We start from the raw sequence: 18,588 nt of genomic DNA on the forward strand, positions 1-18,588 counted from the left end.
AAAAAGACTTGGATAAGGTATGTTATACATAATACATGGATGGTGATTTCAAGTGTTTTTCATTCGTTTTGAGTTTCTGTGGTTGTATATAGTGTGGGATTAGCTCAAAGTCAGGGTTGTAGCCATACAGGGCTGTTTTGTTGAAGGTCAGTTTATCTCACAGTCCAGCTACCCAGCATACCTCAAGCCCCAATAAAATGATAAACAGTCAGAAGGTGGTTATTTTTATAGGAAGACTGTAGATAATGTATATCTCCTAAATTGTTACCTTCTTATAGACCTTTATTTATTTATTTTTAATTTTTTTTTTTTTATCTTTTGGCCACACCGTGTAGCATGCGGGATCTTAGTTCCCCGACCAGGGATGGAACCCATGCCCCCTGCAGTGGAAGCACGGAGTCTTAACCACTGGACCACCAGGGAAGTCCTGACATTTATTTTTCATTAAATGTCTGATGACAAAGATGAACTGTATATAACTGGAGAACAGTATCAAAATCATATTTTCTTCTGGAAAGTTGTGGAATATTTGGAATAGGACATTTTAATTTCAAAAGAAGAAATGAGCATTTATACTTTGCACCAAACACAATTTTTAAATCAAGAAAGATAATCTGGTTACCAGATCATAGTCCATATCATCATCTAAAAAGAATTCCGAACTGTCTTCTGAACTGATACTTTCAGCTCGGCTGTAAAAGAAAAAGAAAATGCCTGATTTCTGAGCCACTTTCTGTCAACAGATTCGCTTTCATTTCTAAATTGTCTTTGGAACCTAACGGTAACATAGTTCTTTTCAATAGCCTGTTTAGCCTTTTAGGGAATTGCTGATTGCAGGAATCCATGGATTCCATGAGTATGCAAAAGAAAATCAGATTCAGTCCCAGACAAGGGTGACATATGCAAACAGACCACAAGGAAGGGCCATGCCACATGATACCAATTATTTGAGGTGCATCTATAAAATTTCAAATTTTAAAAAAATTTAGAAAAAACAAACACATGACAATCTACATTGCTACATCTGCTTTGTCCTTTTTAAGGCAGTATTCTTGAGAAACTAAACATGTGCTCTAGTGCTCAAAACAAAACGTGTGTTCCAAGTAACACAATATTTGTCTTTTTAAGAGTAGATTTTACCTTTTAAAATATCTTCTGATCAGGCTGAGGAAATGTTGGTTGGGGGTGGGTGGGTGATGAGGTACATCCTTAAAGAATAATTATATGGCTTGCAAGGTGGCTCTGGAAAAATCCTTTAAGAAGGATAAATTGAAAATGATTGGAATATTAAAAGGGGCAGGGACTAAGGAGAGAGTAAGGCGGCTGTTGGTGTGATCTAGGTAAGTAATACTTTCAAGTAGAGGGTAGTGATGATGGGAAAAGTGAGTAAATGGGTGGGGCTTGGGAGGAGAATCTAGAGATGCATGAAAGAAAGAATTCATGGTAACCAAGAATAGAGCTACTGGGGCCAAAACAGAAGAGACAAAGATGACTCCAATGCTTGTAGTTTGTGAGCCTGGAATAATGGAGGTTGCACTAACAGGGAGGAAAACGGTTAAAGGATGGGATAAGAACAAGATTAAGATCTGCTTTGTTCATGTTGAGTTTGAGGGGACAAAATAACCTACCTGGAGCTGCCCGTTAGGCAATTGGAAATAAGTTGTAGGAAAACTGAGAAAGGGCCATAGAAGTAAATGAATATTTGGGAAACATCCCCTGAGAAAGCATTTGGTACTGCTGTCCATGCCACTCTTCTTGGACTCAGTGATAGCATTTTCTAATCAATCTCCCACCTCTGTGATACTTTTACCTTTTGGGGTTCCTTTTCTTTAGGTCTCTGGTTCCTCAGCCTTCTTGCCTCTCATTCTAACCATTCTTTTGGGCTGATCTCATCCTCTCTCACAGATTCAACCACTGCTAATATACTAACTCTCACATCTCTCTCTCTTTCTCTTGAGCTCTGGACTTCAATGGCCAGCCTCTAACTGGACACCAGTATCCACTTGGGTGTCCCCTGGGGAGCTCAGACACATCCAAAATCACACTCTTTATCCTCCTGCCAGGCTTGCTCCCCTTACTGTGTTCCCAATATCATTGAATGACAACATCATACACCCGGTTGCCACACTAGAAATTTGGGAGTTGTCTGTGGCCACTCTCTTTTCCTCACACTTCCCCCAAAGTGTAGGGGACGCCTGTCAATACCACTTCCCTGATGTGTCCCACAGCCTTTCCTTCTTCGTTCCCGCTGCCACTGTCTGGTTGAGGCAGTCCATTATCTCTCACCTGATGAACTGTGACAACAGGCTCCTAACTGGCCTGTCCATTTAGGAGTTTCATCCCTGTCCATTTTATTTCTAGTTTCATCCCTGTCCATTTTATTCTTTAAAATACCACCATATCCAATTTTCTAAAATGCAGATCTGATTGGGTCTCTGTCACACACTTGCTAAAACCCTCAGTGGCTTCCCAGGGCACTTGGAACAAAACATAGACTCCTTTGGATGGCACCACTGCTTCCCTGTTCATGATGCAATACCTATTTACCCCTCGAGCCTCGCCCACTTGCACCCTGCGGCCCAGCCATTCTGAACAGAGCCAAACGCCGTCACCCCTGTCCCAGAAGGCCCCTCCCTCTTCCAGAGTGTCCTCACTGACCCCTCCTCCTCACCAGGAGCAGCTTAGATGCCACCTGATCTGGAGGGTGTTCACTGATCCCGCCCTTGCTTTCTGAGTCTCTCCCCTCTCATCTGGGCTGAGAGTCCTTCCTTTGCATGCCTGTGGCACCCTGAGCTTATCCTTCCAATGGCCTTATCACATTATAGTGTAACTGACAAATTCCTCGTCTGTCTCCCTCACTAGATGGTAAGCCCCTGGAGGGCAGAGACTGTCTTTTATTTATTGCTGGCCCTGCAGGGCACTCAATAAATATGTGCTGAGTAAATGAAAGAAACTAGGACAGTGGTGAGCTTTCTGAGAGAATGAATGTGACGTTTGAGTATTACTGTGTGCATCAACATGAAGAATCCTTATGATATTCTGTATTTGATTGTGTCTTGACTCTGTTGATGTCAATATCCTGGTTGTGATATCATATTACAATTTTGTAAGATGTTACTATTGGGGGAAACTGGGTGAACTGTAGTGGGGCCTCTCTGTATTTTTTTCTTACAACTGCGTGTGAATCTACAATTATCTCAAAATGAAAATTTAATTAAAAACACAACAAAACAGTGACTCCTAAATGCCACAGAAGTGCAGTCACCCCAGGGCCCCTGGAATTCAGAGCACAGTATCTGTGTTGGCTTTTGTCATGGATAATACAGTGCTGGCCCAGATCCTTCCTTTGGGGCTGGTGTACCCATCCTAAACATCAATATATTTTCTTAAAAGCTCCCCTGGGGTAGCTAGGGTTGAGAACTACCAATTTATGAAATAATGAGTATAAATGAGTCAATAATCAAATAAGGGAAGAAACAAAAAATGCTTTATAGTCTCATTGCAGCAATTTTGAATGACATGGTAAAATTGCAAACACACAAGTCAGCAGTGGATTCAAACAACTGGGCAGTGAATTCTGAGAGGCAAAGACCCAAGATGCAGGGCGCAGGCAGTTTCTGCAGATAGCAGTTGTAGGCCCTCATCAAAGGATGCAGGGAGGCCTATGAGAGCTTGGTCACCTCAGGAGCACATAGAACCACTACCTCCGGCATCTGTTAACGGTGGGTGTGGGTACATGGTACGTATGTTAAAGAAAGGCTAAAAGAAATATTTGCTTAAAAAAAAAATTCACAGTTTTCAAGAGAGTTAATCAATATGTACTGTACTTTGATAAGGATGATTTCTTTTGCTCCTGGGTGGGAGTGGTCGTCTTGCGCGGTTTTGCTGTTTAAAATGTCCAGGCGAAGTCCATGTCATTGGTGACGGTGGAAGTGAAAAAAATAATGTAATTAGAAGTGAGTCCTTGTTATTTGGTACAAGATATTCATTTTTTCTGCACCGATATGCCCATTACTTTTTAAAAATTATTGTTAGAATAATAATCGTATAGGAAATAGAGCTCTTTTATTCTACTACTTTTGGTTCCAAGCATAAAATCAAAGGCACTGTTTGGGGTGGGGGGGTGCATTTTGTCAAAAACGTGGCACAACTATTAAAGGTCACAAATCAGGGACATAGATGGTGAAATATAAACCATGGTTCTATTTTTACCTAATCATACATATTTCTAATCAGAGATTTTAAAAGATCAATATATAAAATAAAAATGATGGACTTCAATTATTACATCTTGTGGAGAGACCTACCATAGGCCCATACAAGTCGCCCATACACTCATTCCCCTGACACCAGTGTCTGGGCCTGACCCTGGTCTGAAACTGAGAAGTGGGCAAAACTGGTCTTGGGTCTCTCCATCCACTGACCCCCAGGTCCCCCCCACAGCCAGGCCACACTTCCTCATGCCTGTGCTCTTGTGACTTCCAGTCACCCTTTCTGCTATTCTGTCTTGAAACCACAGCAGGTCCCACTCTCCCACCCTCTACCTGGGAAGTTCCTACTTATTCTTCAAAATCCAGCTCAAACATCACCTCCTCTTAAAGACTCTTCTGGGACTTCCCTGGTGGCACAGTGGTTAAGAATCCGCCTGCCAATGCAGGGGACAAAGTTTCGATCCCTGGTCTGGGAAGATGCCACACGCCATGGAGCAACTAAGCCCATGCGCCACAACTACTGAGCCCACGCACCACAACTACTGAGCCCGCACGCCACAACTACTGAAGGCCGCATGCCTAGAGCCCGAGCTCCACAACAAGAGAAGCCCCCGCTCACTGCAACTAGAGAAAGCCCGCGTGCAGCAATGAAGACCCAACACAGCCAAAAATAAATAAATAAATTTATATATATATATAAAAAGACTGTTCTAAATGCCTCAGGCATAGATCACATTTTTTGCTTTTGCTCCCAGACCCCTCACTATCACTGCTGTATCGTTTGCCCTATTGTATTGTATTGTATAGTATAGGTCCAGGGTGCAGAACTATGTCCTATTGGTCTTTGTGTACTCAGAGTCTTAAAAAGAACCCGATACGTTGTATGCCTCCAATATATACATGGTGAGTGGGGAAAGGAAAGAAAATGGATGAAGAACCAGTGGATTCTACCACCGCCATAAATTACCATCTTAAGCTTTTAAACTGATACTGGAACACATATTACTAAAACGTCTTGTTAAGGGATGTTATTTAAACTGAGTGACTTCTATATTCAAGATTTTAAAGAGAAGAAGACATTGACCCCACTACCTACTTCCTCCACCCCCCTCCCCTACACTCTACTCCAGATCCTCTAACCTTAATTGTGTGACCAGGAGATTTGACAAATGAGAAATGTGTCATGTTTTTAGATAGGAAGGTTGATTTTGTAAAGCTGCCAATTTTTCTGAAATTAATTGTTTTATGGAATTATAATAAAAATGTTACAAAAAATTGGTCAGGGAGTTGGGTGTTGGGTTAGGTAGAACTTTGCATAATGATTCTGAGGTTCATCTAGAAAGATAAACAAATACTTTTTTTTTTTTTTTTTTTGCGGTACACGGGCCTCTCACTGTTGTGGCCTCTCCCGTTGCGGAGCACAGGCTCTGGACGCGCAGGTTCAGCGGCCATGGCTCACGGGCCCAGCCGCTCCGCGGCATGTGGGATCTTCCCGGACCTGGGCACGAACCCATGTCCCCTGCATCAGCAGGTGGACTCTCAACCACTGCGCCACCAGGGAAGCCCTCCATGTATATATTTTTATTACTTCATATCTGAAATTAACCTGAATTTCCAAATTAATAATTTATAATATCAGAGATAGTGGGATAGTGGGATTGTTCAGGTTCTGCTTAAAATAAAAATTCTGACTATTTAATAAAAAACAAACATTGAGGCAGAATATTTTAGAATTAGGGATATTTACTTAATTGAATTTAAGAATATGGGACTTACTTGTCATTATACTTGGAAGCTTGACATTCACATTTTCTTTATTCTTTGACACCCTTTTCGTTGCTTGCTGGATTTGCCATTGTTTTGGAGACAGTTTCAGCAGAAAAAATCCATAGTGCATGTACTCTTTAAGGAGGAATTCTGTTTTTGCTATTTCACTACTCAAAAGAAATAAAGATATGATTAGATATACCTGTGTGAAATCATGTTCATTTTTTAAAAAACATTTTACAAAAGTCATTTTCTTGGTCATGTATTTGAATAATAATTTGTTTAACAATTATTGTAAATATGGCCATAAAAATATGGGCTTCGGGCTTCCCTGGTGGCGCAGTGGTTGAGCATCCGCCTGCCGATGCAGGGGACACGGGTTCGTGCCCCGGTCTGGGAAGATCCCACATGCCGCGGAGCGGCTGGGCCCCGTGAGCCATGGCCGCTGAGCCTGCGCGTCCGGAGCCTGTGCTCCACAATGGGAGAGGCCACAACAGTGAGAGGCCCACCTACCGCAAAAAAAAAAAAAAAAAAAATGGGCTTCAATAAGATATGAGACAAGAGGCAAGAAACCTGTAGGACGGCGTCCCTCATTACACAGTGGTTAAGAATCCGCCTGCCAATGCAGGGGACATGGGTTCAAGCCCTGGTCCGGGCAGATCCCACATGCTGCGGAGCAACTAAGCCCGTGCACCACAACTACTGAGCCCGCACTCTAGAGCCTGCGAGCCACAACTACTGAGCCCATGTGCCACGACCACTGAAGCCCGCGTGCCTAGAGCCCATGCTCCGCAACAAGAGAAGCCACTGCAATGAGAAGGCTGCATATTGCAACGAAGAGTAGCCCCCGCTCACCACAACTAGAGAAAGCCCCTAAGAAGCAACCAGTGCAGCCATAAATAAATAAATTTATAAAAAGAAACCTGTAGGAATGTTATTTGAATAAAACATGCCCGAGGATATGCACACATAGAATAGACTGATGATCGTGTTACTGGGCAAGGCCTCACTGCCCAGTGCGCATAGATGCCAGTACTATGGCACCGGCTTTTGAGAAAAGAAAGAGCTTTACTGAGAGGTTGAGCGGCAAGACGACAGGAGGCAAGCCTCTCAAATCTGTCTCCTTGCCTGTCAACCTCTCAATAAAGCTCTTTCTTTTCTCAAAAGCCGGTGCCGTAGTATTGGCTTCTATGCGCATCGGGCAGCGAGCCCTTGCCTGGAACAATTTTGGCGACCACAAAGGGACATACGTCTTCTGAGTGCCTGCCAGAGGCACTGTGGCCCTTAGTGGAGTGTGTGCCTTGCCACCAATCCAGAGTGGCTACCTAGACCGAATCTGTCTAGAGGGTCACCTATCAGGTTCCTGCTTCCCCAGCCCGGCACTCCAGCTTCCTTGGTGCTACTTTCACTTTTGAGAAAAGAAGCAACTCCTGGATCAGAGGTCTTTTGGGCGAGTAAGCTCATTAAAATGCACCTGTGCCTGTCTAATAACCTTGTTGGGATTATAATTTAGAGCTCCAACCTGGGGAGATTTTTGTTGGGTTAGATTCCCAAACCTTGGGTTAGAGTCCCAAGGCCAAGATCATGGGTTAGAGTCCCATATTAAGGGAGACAATATAAAAGGTTCTAGCCACTGAGGTACTCAAAGGATGGGGTTAGAGTCCCAGGCCTTTGGTTTCATTGTTTATCTATGTTTGTCTGTGTCTGACTGTTTTATTTGTTAGGATTGGCTGATAGCGGTTGGCTCTTGTATGACTGTACCAGAACTTTATTAAACCAGATATGAATGAGGGCCCTCTGACTCAGGAGACCAAAGACATTGCTCCCTGGCTAGAAACCTTGCCTTATGGAGGTGTGGGGTTTTTTTTCTCACTTGTCCCTAATATGATTGCCCGAAGGTATTGATACAGGGGTGTATTCTTAATGGAACCAGCCCTGATTACCTTGTTGGGGTGAGAGGGTAAAGGAGAAATGAGGGCGTGTAAAGCAGGAAAATCCTCCATCCCAGAGGAACATACCCTGTTCTTGGGTTAAAGGAATTCTATATAATTGGACACATTTTGGTTTTCCCTTACTGAGAATTTTAACCCTATTTTGCATGAGCCAAACTAACAGGGAGTTAGCATTGAACTGCTTTTAAGTCTCTCTCTATGTAAAAGGAAAGTTTGCTTGGAGGAACAAACATTGGTGGTGGTGCTTAAGGCCATGGACTACATACATGGAGGCCTTGGGCTGAATGCATTCCACCTAGAAATAGCCCAGACGTCTAGATTAGCTCGTCTGTGATCTCTGCTGGGGAGGTAAAATGTTTTGGTCGTCTACCAGGAAGATTAAACACCAACATGCTCAGAAAGGAAGTGAGGGCTTGGGTATTTCAGCCTGTATCTTCCTGAATTCCTCTCTCAAATTCAGCTCCAACTGAGTCTAAGACAGCCTCCTCACTTCACTTTCTTCAAGGTGGTCCAGTCACCTCTCTCACCCTCCTCCTCATCGGGTAAGTTTTCTGAACTGGCAAGGGAGACAGTCTGGACTTTCACAGGCCCCTCTGCAATAGGCAAGCCTGCCCTTAGCACACAGGGGAGAATTATTAGGAGCCTCTGGCCAAATTGACTACAGTCTTGGAGCTGCCGGGCAGCTTCCTCAGCAGCTGGTAGCATGCGTGACTTTCAAGCCACAGTTCTTGGCAATCACCTCTAATGGAAAGTTTCCAGTGTTCCCTAAGTGAACCCTCACATCCATGCTGGCCATCTTTGACTCCTCATTGGATTCTCGGGGGAATTCATACAGCCAAGTTGTGAATAGTCACTACTTCATTTGCTTGCTTCTTTCCAGAAACCAACTAGGAGAAGAAATTGGTTCCCAAATTGTACGGTTCTTGCTTTCTCCCTCACACCTCTTGAGGCTGTCTGCTGTTCTGGGTGGGGTGGGGTCGGCGGGAGTGAGGGAAGGCCATTTTCTAGAGGTTTGCAATCTGTAGACTGTTCTCAGCTCTTGGGTTTGAAACCTGGGGTACTGGCTAACTGTTGACTTATGAGTTGCTTGTTTGCACACTCTCTCCAAACGTCCATTCTCAGGGGGGCCAGCTAACCCCTCAGAATCAGCACTAAGGTGGAATCATTGAGGGGGCAAGCCCTGAGTGTGCCCAGGTGCTTCCTACAAAGGAACAAAGTATGCCCTGAGCCCCAGATTGGCAAACCCTGGTGCTTTCCTTCATCTCCCATGAACTCAAGGGTTTTCCAGGTGCAGCCAGCATTGCATCCCACGGACGTCGAGTCTCTGATAAGACTGACGTCGGGCCCAATCCATGGAGGCTGGGAAGAGGCAGCAGGCATTTGCTAACGGCAGTTGTTCCAGGCTCTTCCGTGTTTTTGCTGGCCAAGAAGTAAAGTGCTTGGAGCACAACGATGGAGGCAGCCCGGTCAGCCAACAACAGAGCTCCTGCTTCACGAAGGGGCTTTTTTTTCCTCCAGAGGATGGACTTCCACATGGAGAAATCTTGGCTGTCCTACCATCAGCTCTGCCTTGCACTGTGAATATCAACTTTCCTCAGATCAAGAGGTAGCAGGTACAAGTCACTTGACTGTTTTTTCTAACTTATTTTGCAATTTTTTCAGCAGTGTAACCAAATTAGGTCTTTATATCACAATAAGAATTTGCAGAATAGATGTAAAATCATGGTTCAGAGGCAAGACCCTCAGGAAAAGCCTGTCTTGCCTGCAGTCAGAGCCTAATGATGATCTCGACTTACTCCATTTGGCTTCGCCTTGGGCGCCCTGTGGCCCTCCCGCCATACGAAGGGGGAAGTCCTGCGTGGCGTGCCAAGACTTCTACCAGCAATCCTCCTACAGCCACAACCAGCCCTACCCTCATACCCTCCTTACCAGAGAGTCAGAAGGGATCGACTCCCCTCCCCGTACATGCCAGCATATTCAATTGAGTCCACGTGGTCCTCTGCCTCAGGCAGGGCAATATCCCTTAAGACAAGTTCCTGCCGATCTAGATGACCAAGGTCAACCCAGGGGGTTGGTATCTGTGCACTCCCCCCTTTTCTACCTCTGATCTATGTAACCGGAAAAAAACCATATTTAAAGCCCAGCTTTCTGTACATGCCTGATGCCCCCATTCCCTTGTTGGGGCAAGATCTACTAACAAAATTAAATTATTTTCTCACCAGACATTAAAGTACTCCCAGATCAAACCTGCGCCCTCTGAGCTGCACTATTACAACTGGGAGACCCGTCCTTGAGGAAATTCCACAAAAGGTAAGAGCGGATGTTTGGGCGCAGGAAGGCCAGGGAGAGTCAAGATGCCTGACTCAATAGTAGTAAAACTCCATCCAGGCACCAAGGCTCCCAATTTAAAGCAATACACTTTAAACAGGCATTCAAAGAAAGGTGTAAACCCTCTGATAACCACCTTTCTTAAATGCCAATTAATCGGACCTTGTCAATCCCCATATAACTCTCCAATCCTGCTGGTACAAAAACCCGGGGCCAGAGATTATTGTTTTGTACAGAATTTGAAAGCCATTAACCAAACTGTAGGGGATATACATCCCGTGATGCCAAATCCTTATACTTTGCTTCTAGTAAAACTAAGGAAACTTCAGACCAAAATGCAACCCTCACTTTAAACTTTCTGGCAGACTGGGGACAAAGTCTCCAGGGGAAAAGCGCAAATTTCTCAACTGACTGTAAAATACCTAGGATTTGAGTTATCAAAAGGAAAAGATCCCTTATTGCTGGATCGAAGGGAAGCGTTAGCTAGGATAGCTGTACCCACGACCAGAAGGCGATTGCTAGGATCCTTAGGAACGGCTGGGTTTTGTAATATTTGGACTCCTAACTTTGGACTCATGGCCAAACCCCTGTACGAGGCTCTTGAAGGACATGACAATGAGCCATTAAGTGCACTGTGGAATGCCGTAAGGCATCTCATACCATACAAATGACTGAAGAAGTCTGTTCTAGCTGTCCTAACCTAACTCATCAGCCTTTAGAAAATGCAGATATGGATATGTTTATGATCGGGAGCAGCTTCGTGGACTGGGGACTCCAGAAGGCGGGGTACACAGTAGTAACTCCTCAGGAACCTTAGAAGCAGAAGCCCTCCCTCCAGGTACGTCTGCCCAGAAGGCAGAGCTCACAGCCCTCGTAAGAGCCCTGTGCCTCAGAGCTAAGAAAAAGGTAACCATTTATACTGAGTATGCCTTCTCTGTCATGCATGCCCATGGGGCCATGTGGAAAGAGAGACATCTACTAACATCAGGAAGGGAAGAAATTAATAGGAGATACTGGCCTTATTAGACTCTATTATAATGCTGGAAGAAGTAGCCATAGTACATTGCCCGGGCCACCTAAAGACTGATATTAATAGAGCTAAAGGAAATATTCTGGCTGATCAGGCTACAAAATGGGCAGCCAGAACCCCAAACCCAGATCCTAAGGCCCTAGCACTCATTCCACTTACTCCTGTTCAAGCTCAGTATTTAGAAATGGATTCAGAGAGAACAGAGTAAGGGGGATTTCATGCTGATTCTCAAGACTTAGAGGGTGATCAGTACCAAACAACCAAACAAGGCTGGATTTATACTGAATAGGGACTAGTGCTCATTTAATGGAAAGAATTACTACTCATCTACATCAAGGAATGCATCATGGGAGGGAGGCAACCTATCGTTGTCTACGACAGTTTATTGTTGGTCCACAGATGCAAAGGACCATTTAAAAGGTAATACAGAATTGCAGGATCTGCAACAGAAAAATACTAAAACCGGGCCACCCACAGTAATAAAAGGGGTGCAAACCCGACAGACAGAACCAGGAAATGACTGGCAAATAGACTTTAATATATGCTGGTATTTGTGGACACCTTCACAGGATGGGTCGAAGCTTTTCCACGTTGGACAGACAAAGCTTCCAAGGTAACAGAGGCCTTACTGAAAGAAATTATCCCTCGTTTGGGGTTGCTTCATTCAATTAAATGACAACAGAGGTAACTCAAGGGGTGTCTGCAACCCTCAGAATACCATGGGAGTTACATGCTTCATAGAGACCTCAGTCTACGGGAAAGACTGAAAAGATGAATCGTACCTTTAAAGACAATTGCATTAATATGTAAGGAAATCCACTTAACTTGGGATAAGATCTTATACCAGTTTCCCTGCTTAGGGTAAGGGTAGCCCCTAGAAGTAAGTTCCAGTTGAGCCCTTATGAAATGTTATATGGGAGACACTTCCTGAAGACTAAGTATTATTGTAGTCTTGAAGATGATCATACTATAAAAGAATTAGATACTATAGAATGTGTACAGTCTCTAGGTGTTACTTTATCTGCTATATCTAAATATGTTTCTAGTCCATAAATGTTTCCCACAGACATTCCCCTGCACTGCATAATCTCAGGGGATTGGGTCCTCCTTAAAACTTGGAAAAATCAACACCCTGAGAATCAGCTGCAACCTGAGTGGAATGGACAATTCCCAAACAGGGCACACTCTCCATGGACTGGAGGAAACAGGAGGACCCAACCGTCCTAACACGGGAGGGAAACCCACTACTGATTTCCCCACGCTCATTACACTTGTGAACCCTTAACTGACCTTAAATTACTTCTCCAAAAGAAACAGGAGAGCTAAGGCTCCACCTGGCCAGGAAGAGAAATGCAGACAGCTTCAACCTGAGTCCAGATCAGGCCTATATAAATCCAAATTCAATCACTCAAAATAACATATTTTCTTGCATTCCCAAAGAAATAAGGTCCATTTTTGAAGGACTGTTAAAATTAGGAGTTATAGTTCTGTGTATCTTAGAGTTAATCCTTTTACTCATCAAATTTTGTACTTATTGTCTGCATTTTATTTTAAAAAGGCCTCCCCAGCTCGCATGATGATTGCCAAGACGTAAGAGTTCAAGGTGGGACTCATAAGTAGTTACATTTAAGTGCAAAACAATTTCATTCCTCTTATAAAAATCTAAGCCCTTTAATCAGCAGGGAGCAGATAGGGCGGTCTTGCCCTCTTTCCCTCAAGACTGAGGAGGTGTACAAAGACAAAGGAAACTGAAACAGCATGTAAAACATTGACCAGGGGCTTCCCTGGTGACGCAGTGGTTAAGAACCCGCCTGCCAATGCAGGGAACATGGGTTCGAGCCCTGGTCCGGGAAGATCCCACATGCCGCGGAGCAACTAAGCCCGTGCACCACAACTACTGAGCCTGCGCTCTAGAGCCCGTGAGCCACAACTACTGAGCCCGCGTGCCACAACTGCTGAAGCCCACCTACCTAGAGCCCATGCTCCGCCACAAGAGAAGCCACCTCAATGAGAAGCCCGCGCACCGCAACGAAGAGTAGCCCCCGCTCAACCCAACTAGAGAAAGCCACGCGCACAGCAGCAAAGACCCAACGCAGCCAAAAATAAATAAATAAATATTAAAAACAACAACAACAACAACATTGACCAACTTAAACTGGTTTGCCTCAAATAGGTTGTTGATTCATCAAACTTTGAGTTATTTTAAAGACGGCACCGTGCATGTGCTAGACAGGAACCCATGTCTCCAGGATGACCCCAGAACAAAGAATCTTCAGTCTACGAACTTAAAGAATAGAAATGTTGCCACCAGAGCCCTTTACAAAGAGAAGAGTCCTTAAATGAGGAAAATCTGGCTTCTAGCAGCTCGAGTAGCTTATGTGGACTGACTTAAGACTAGCCAATCAGCTTATTCCCCCAACCCCTCACATTTCGCCCCAAACCCTGGATCAGGGAGACAGATTTTAGCCCTGCCTCCTGCCTCCTTGTCAGTCAACCTCGCAGTAAAGCTCTTTCATTTCTCAAAAGCCCGTGCCATAGTATTGGGTGCTATGTGCATCAGGCAGTGAGCCCTTGCTTGGTAACAATAGATTTACTCTCCTTATTTCTGAGGGAAATATTGTGTTAAATTTCAGACATAGGGAGAAATTAGAAGACAGCAAAAGATGGCACTTATGTAAGAAGAAGAAGGGAAACTAACACTCAGCGAGCATCTATGGACCGGGTAATATGCAGGGCACATTGCATGTATGATTTCATCCTCAGTACAGGATAATACTGATGATAATAATAATAATACATATTGTTATTCCTATCTTTTGGAAAAAGAAATAAATGACTTGCGAAGTCATCTGTGTGGTAAATGAGCAAAGTCAGCACACAAACCTGGGTCTGTCTGACTCAGATGCTCACACTCTCAACAATACCCGGTGACTTGGACAGAAAGCCTTCCCCCAGCCTCGCATTGCTTTCCCATAAAATCGTGTTACAAAATGGACCCAGAAGGAATGTTGAAAATAACAATGAAGGTCCTTGTGAAAGGGAGCTCCACTCTTATCCTTCAGAGCCTGCCTTATCCATACCCTTGTCAATACCCTTATCAATATTACTCCTCTATCTTCAGCCTCAGTACTTCTTTTGCTCAGAACCTCCCTTAAGTCCTGCTGGGAGTGATATTCAAGAGTCAATAAATGGCGGGCTCATGTATCAGCCGTCAAAAGATGTTGGGAACCCCTCATTCTACCACCACAGTATTTTTAGACTGAAAGCCTCTCTGATGTTCTACAAAGAACAGGATTAAAATGGCTACAACTGCACAGCTTCCAAGCAAAAGCTTCAGAATAAGCTCCCTTTCTCTGTGTAAACAGATGTCCAGCCCTCCCTTCAGCAGAGGGCCTCTGTGGGTCATCCTGAGCCCAAAAAGAGAAGAGGAAGTATATAGCAGATGCTTGCATCTCTCTGCTCTGTTAGCAGCCTGTTTTTCATGACCTTTTGCACCTTCTTAGTGTGACAAGACACATAAACGACAAGCAAGTTCTCTATGGCCAGGCTGTTTGGAAGGTTTAACTGGGTGGCAATTGTGTATAGTTACTGTACTTTATGCAAACATAGAGGCTGGTACTCTAGTTCTATAAAGAGAATCTTCTAATTACATCATGGAGGGAAGGAAGGTAGGACAGGATTCTTCAACTTGGAGCACTTTCAACCTTAGGCTCCTGACGAAAGAGGCTGCTGAAGCCAGAATGCGTTTGAAACACACATTTTGTTAGTAGCAATAGTTTCCAAGAAACTGTCATCCAGTTCATTTGCTGTGTTTCAGACAAGCTATTGTCTTCCTCCCAAAAAAGTCTGGGATGTAAGTCTAGGACTTAGTTTTAGAAAAGAGAAACACTGAGTCCTCAAAAAGAAAAAACAAGTTTTAGCATGACTCGATACCAAGACCAAGTGTCTCCTGGATCGTGAAATTTCTGTTTAAGGATGTGACAGAAGGAAGCTTCTTGAGATATTTAAAATTAGATCAAGTTGACATCCACTTGACCATAGAAGAAAATATCCAAGGTTTAAAAAGAGTAGCTGGTATTAGAATAATTTTATCCCAACTCCTGCTCCTGTAATTTTTGTCATTATAAATCCCAGTTTTTTACTCTTTTTTGAAAAATTTTATTTTATTGAAGTATAGTTTACAATTTGTTAATTTCTACTGTACAGCAAAGTGATTCGATTATATATATACAGATACATTATTTTTCATATTCTTTTCCATTATGTTTTATCACAGGATATTGAATATAGTTCCCTGTGCTATACAGTAGGACCTTGTTGTTTATCCATTCTATACAGAATAGTTTGCATCTGCTAATCCCAAACTTCCAATCCTTCCCTCCTCCTCCCCCCTCCCCCCACCTTGGCAACCACAAACCTGTTCTCTATGTCTGTTAGTCTGTTTCTGTTTTGTAGATAAGTTCATTCACGTCATATTTTAGATTCCACATATAAGTGACATATGGTATTTGTCTTTCTCTTTCTGACTTACTCCACTTAGTATGATAATCTCTAGGTCCATCCATGCTGCTGCAAATGGCATTATTTCATTCCTTTTTATGGCTGAGTGGTATTCCATTGTGTATATGTACCACAGCTTCTTTATCCAGTCATCTGTCAATGGACATTTAGGTTGTTGCCATGTCTTGGCTACTGTCAATAGTGCTGCAATGAACATCGGGTGTGTGTATCTTTTCGAATTATGGTTTTCTCTGGATTTATGCCCAGGAGTAGGATTACTGTATCATATGGTAACTCTATTTTTAGTTTTTTGAGGAACCTCCGTACTGTTTTCCATTGTGGCTACACCAATTTACCTTTCTATCAACTGTGTTGGAGGGTTCCTTTTTCTCCTCATCCTCGTCAGCATTTGTTACTTGTAGGCTTTTTTTTTTTTTTTGCAGTACGCGGGCCTCTCACTGTTGTGGCCTCTCCCGTTGCGGAGCACAGGCTCCAGACGCACAGGCTTAGCGGCCATGGCTCACGGGCCCAGCCGCTCCGCGGCATGTGGGATCTTCCCGGACCGGGGCACGAACTCGTGTCCCCTGCATCGGCAGGCGGACTCTCAACCACTGCGCCACCAGGGAAGCCCTACTTGTAGACTTTTTAATGATGGCCATTATGACCATTGTGAGATGGTACCTCACTGTAGTTTTGATTTGCATTTCTCTAAGAATTAGAGATGTTGAGCATCTTTTCATATGCCTGTTGGCCATCTGTGGGTTTTTTTGTTTTGTTTTGTTTTTAGGCTGCACCGGGCAGCATGTGGGATCTTAGCTCCCCAACCAGGGATCGAACCCATGCCCCCTGCATTGGGAACGCAGAGTCTTAACCACTGGACCGCCAGGGAAGTCCCCATCTGTATGTCTTCTTTGGAGAAATGTCTCTTTAGATCTTCTGCCCGTTTTTTGATTGGGTTGTATTTTGGTTATTGTCTTATTTGAGCTGTCTGTATTTTTTGGAAATTTAGCCCTTGTCCGTTGCATCATTTGCAAATATTTTCTCCCAGTCTGTAGGCTGTCTTTTCATCTTGTCTATTGTTTCCTTTGGCTTTACAAAAGCTTGTAAGTTTGCCTATGTCCAATTTGTTTATTTTTTGCTTTTATTTCTACTGCCTTGGGAGATTGACTTAAGAAAAATTGGTACATAAATCCAGTTTTTAATATCAACCAAGTTAGTTTCAACCAAGTGTAAGTATAAATATAAAAAATACTCCCAATTATAATTGTAAGATGACTGTAAAAATATAAAAGCACCCCAATTTCAGAGATGGTAAAATGGGGGAAGAACAGTGCCTTAGAATGAAGATGAAAGGACACTTAGAAAATAATTTATTGTTTACCCCTAACATTGCTTTACTTCTTTTCAACTAATTTCTTGGTTTCTGTAATGACAAGTTAGAGAAATGTTTCAGCCAGAGGTCACTGTGTCCTGGCACCCAGGTAGAGATAATCCTTGATCGACAGATTACTTATTTTTAAAATGTGATAATACTTATGAAATCATCAACTGATAAGGATTAGTCCCACTGAGGTCTTGCCAGGCACAAGTAGGTTTCAGTGGGGTAAGGACACTTGATGAGGAGAAGACGGTGCCCGGCCTCACCTTTTCATCAACTGTACCTCCATACTCGCCTTCTTCAGCTCTGCTGTCATTTGGAGTTTGTTTATAGTTTCTTGTGCTGCCCTGAAAAGAAACAGATTTGTTAGTTTGCTTTGTATTGGGCTGTGTTCTGAGAAACTAAAAAGAAGAAAGAAGGAGGGAAAAAGGCGATCTGGCCAGAGTGAAAAAACGAACATTTTAAGAGCATCTACAGATCTCTGGTCGTTTTCTCGAAGGAACTCTTCAAAGGCCATTGCGTCTTCTTCGAGCTTTTTTTCTGCTTTCATGAATTGTCTTTCCTTCATTATTGTGTGTTTTTCAAACTTCTGAATTGTGTTTCTTTTGGTTGACAGAGCATACTAGGAATATTGAAAACAGAAGTACATCAAGAACATGATTCCACATTTCTAGCACATTTCCATGGTCTCACAACAAAGGGAAAAATAACCGGCCTGGTCTGTGATCACTTGTATTAGAAATAACAGTATGCCCAATCTTGGGGCTACAGCCTTCATTGCATGTAGGGATTTTATTTTCAGGATAGTTAGAACGGGGACTCATGCCTTTCTTTCACTTTTATAAAGAGGTTCAATGTTGTTCCAAAATGGTTCTGCAGATCAAAATAGCTACGTATCCCCTCAGGCTCTATCCTAAAAAAAGGGGGTGGTGGTCCATATCGCTCCAAAGAGCAAGTCTACTTAGTATTATTCAGTGTCCCTCCAATACTTTCTGGGCCTTGGGAAATTGGGCTGTCTGTAGCCACAAAAGCTTTCCTGTAGGAAGTACCATGGGAGAGTCAGGTTCCAGTGATTCCTCCAAGGGGGTAGGAGGGTGGGGGGGTGTTTAACCAGCCTCAGAGCATCCTGTTTAGATCCCCAAATACAACCTTGATAGCTAGCTGCTTTTTTTTTTTTAGTACATAATATAAGAATCCACTTGGGTTTTTAATGCCATGCATGAAAAATAAAGTATAAACAAAGCCACATATATTATAATATAAATGGATTAGAATATGGAAATGAGATAACTTTAAAGAAACAACAACCAAAAGTTAGATACTCCAAGTTTAAACCCCAAGATATTTCATTTATTACTTTGTTTGCCAAGTAGTTACTGAGTGCCTGGTGTGTGCCAGGTCTGTTTTTTTTTTTTTTTTTTT

General features: G+C 43.3%; 1 protein-coding gene across 1 annotated transcript in view; it reads right to left on the reverse strand.

The window, feature by feature from the left end:
* CCDC38 (coiled-coil domain containing 38) overlaps positions 1-18,588 on the reverse strand; it is a 41,917-nt gene that overhangs the window by 12,934 nt on the left and 10,395 nt on the right. The window contains exons 4-8 of the mRNA XM_027107241.1: positions 17,625-17,788; positions 17,433-17,513; positions 5,988-6,145; positions 3,828-3,885; positions 623-692 (exon numbers count right to left, since the gene is read on the reverse strand). Of these exons, the coding sequence (XP_026963042.1) occupies positions 623-692; positions 3,828-3,885; positions 5,988-6,145; positions 17,433-17,513; positions 17,625-17,788 (531 nt within the window). The remainder of the gene's footprint in view (positions 1-622; positions 693-3,827; positions 3,886-5,987; positions 6,146-17,432; positions 17,514-17,624; positions 17,789-18,588) is intronic.

Source organism: Aethalodelphis obliquidens, unplaced genomic scaffold (genome assembly GCF_003676395.1).
Source record: "Aethalodelphis obliquidens isolate GAN/ISIS:26980383/991018 unplaced genomic scaffold, ASM367639v1 scaffold8, whole genome shotgun sequence".
Taxonomy (NCBI): Eukaryota; Metazoa; Chordata; class Mammalia; order Artiodactyla; family Delphinidae; genus Aethalodelphis; species Aethalodelphis obliquidens.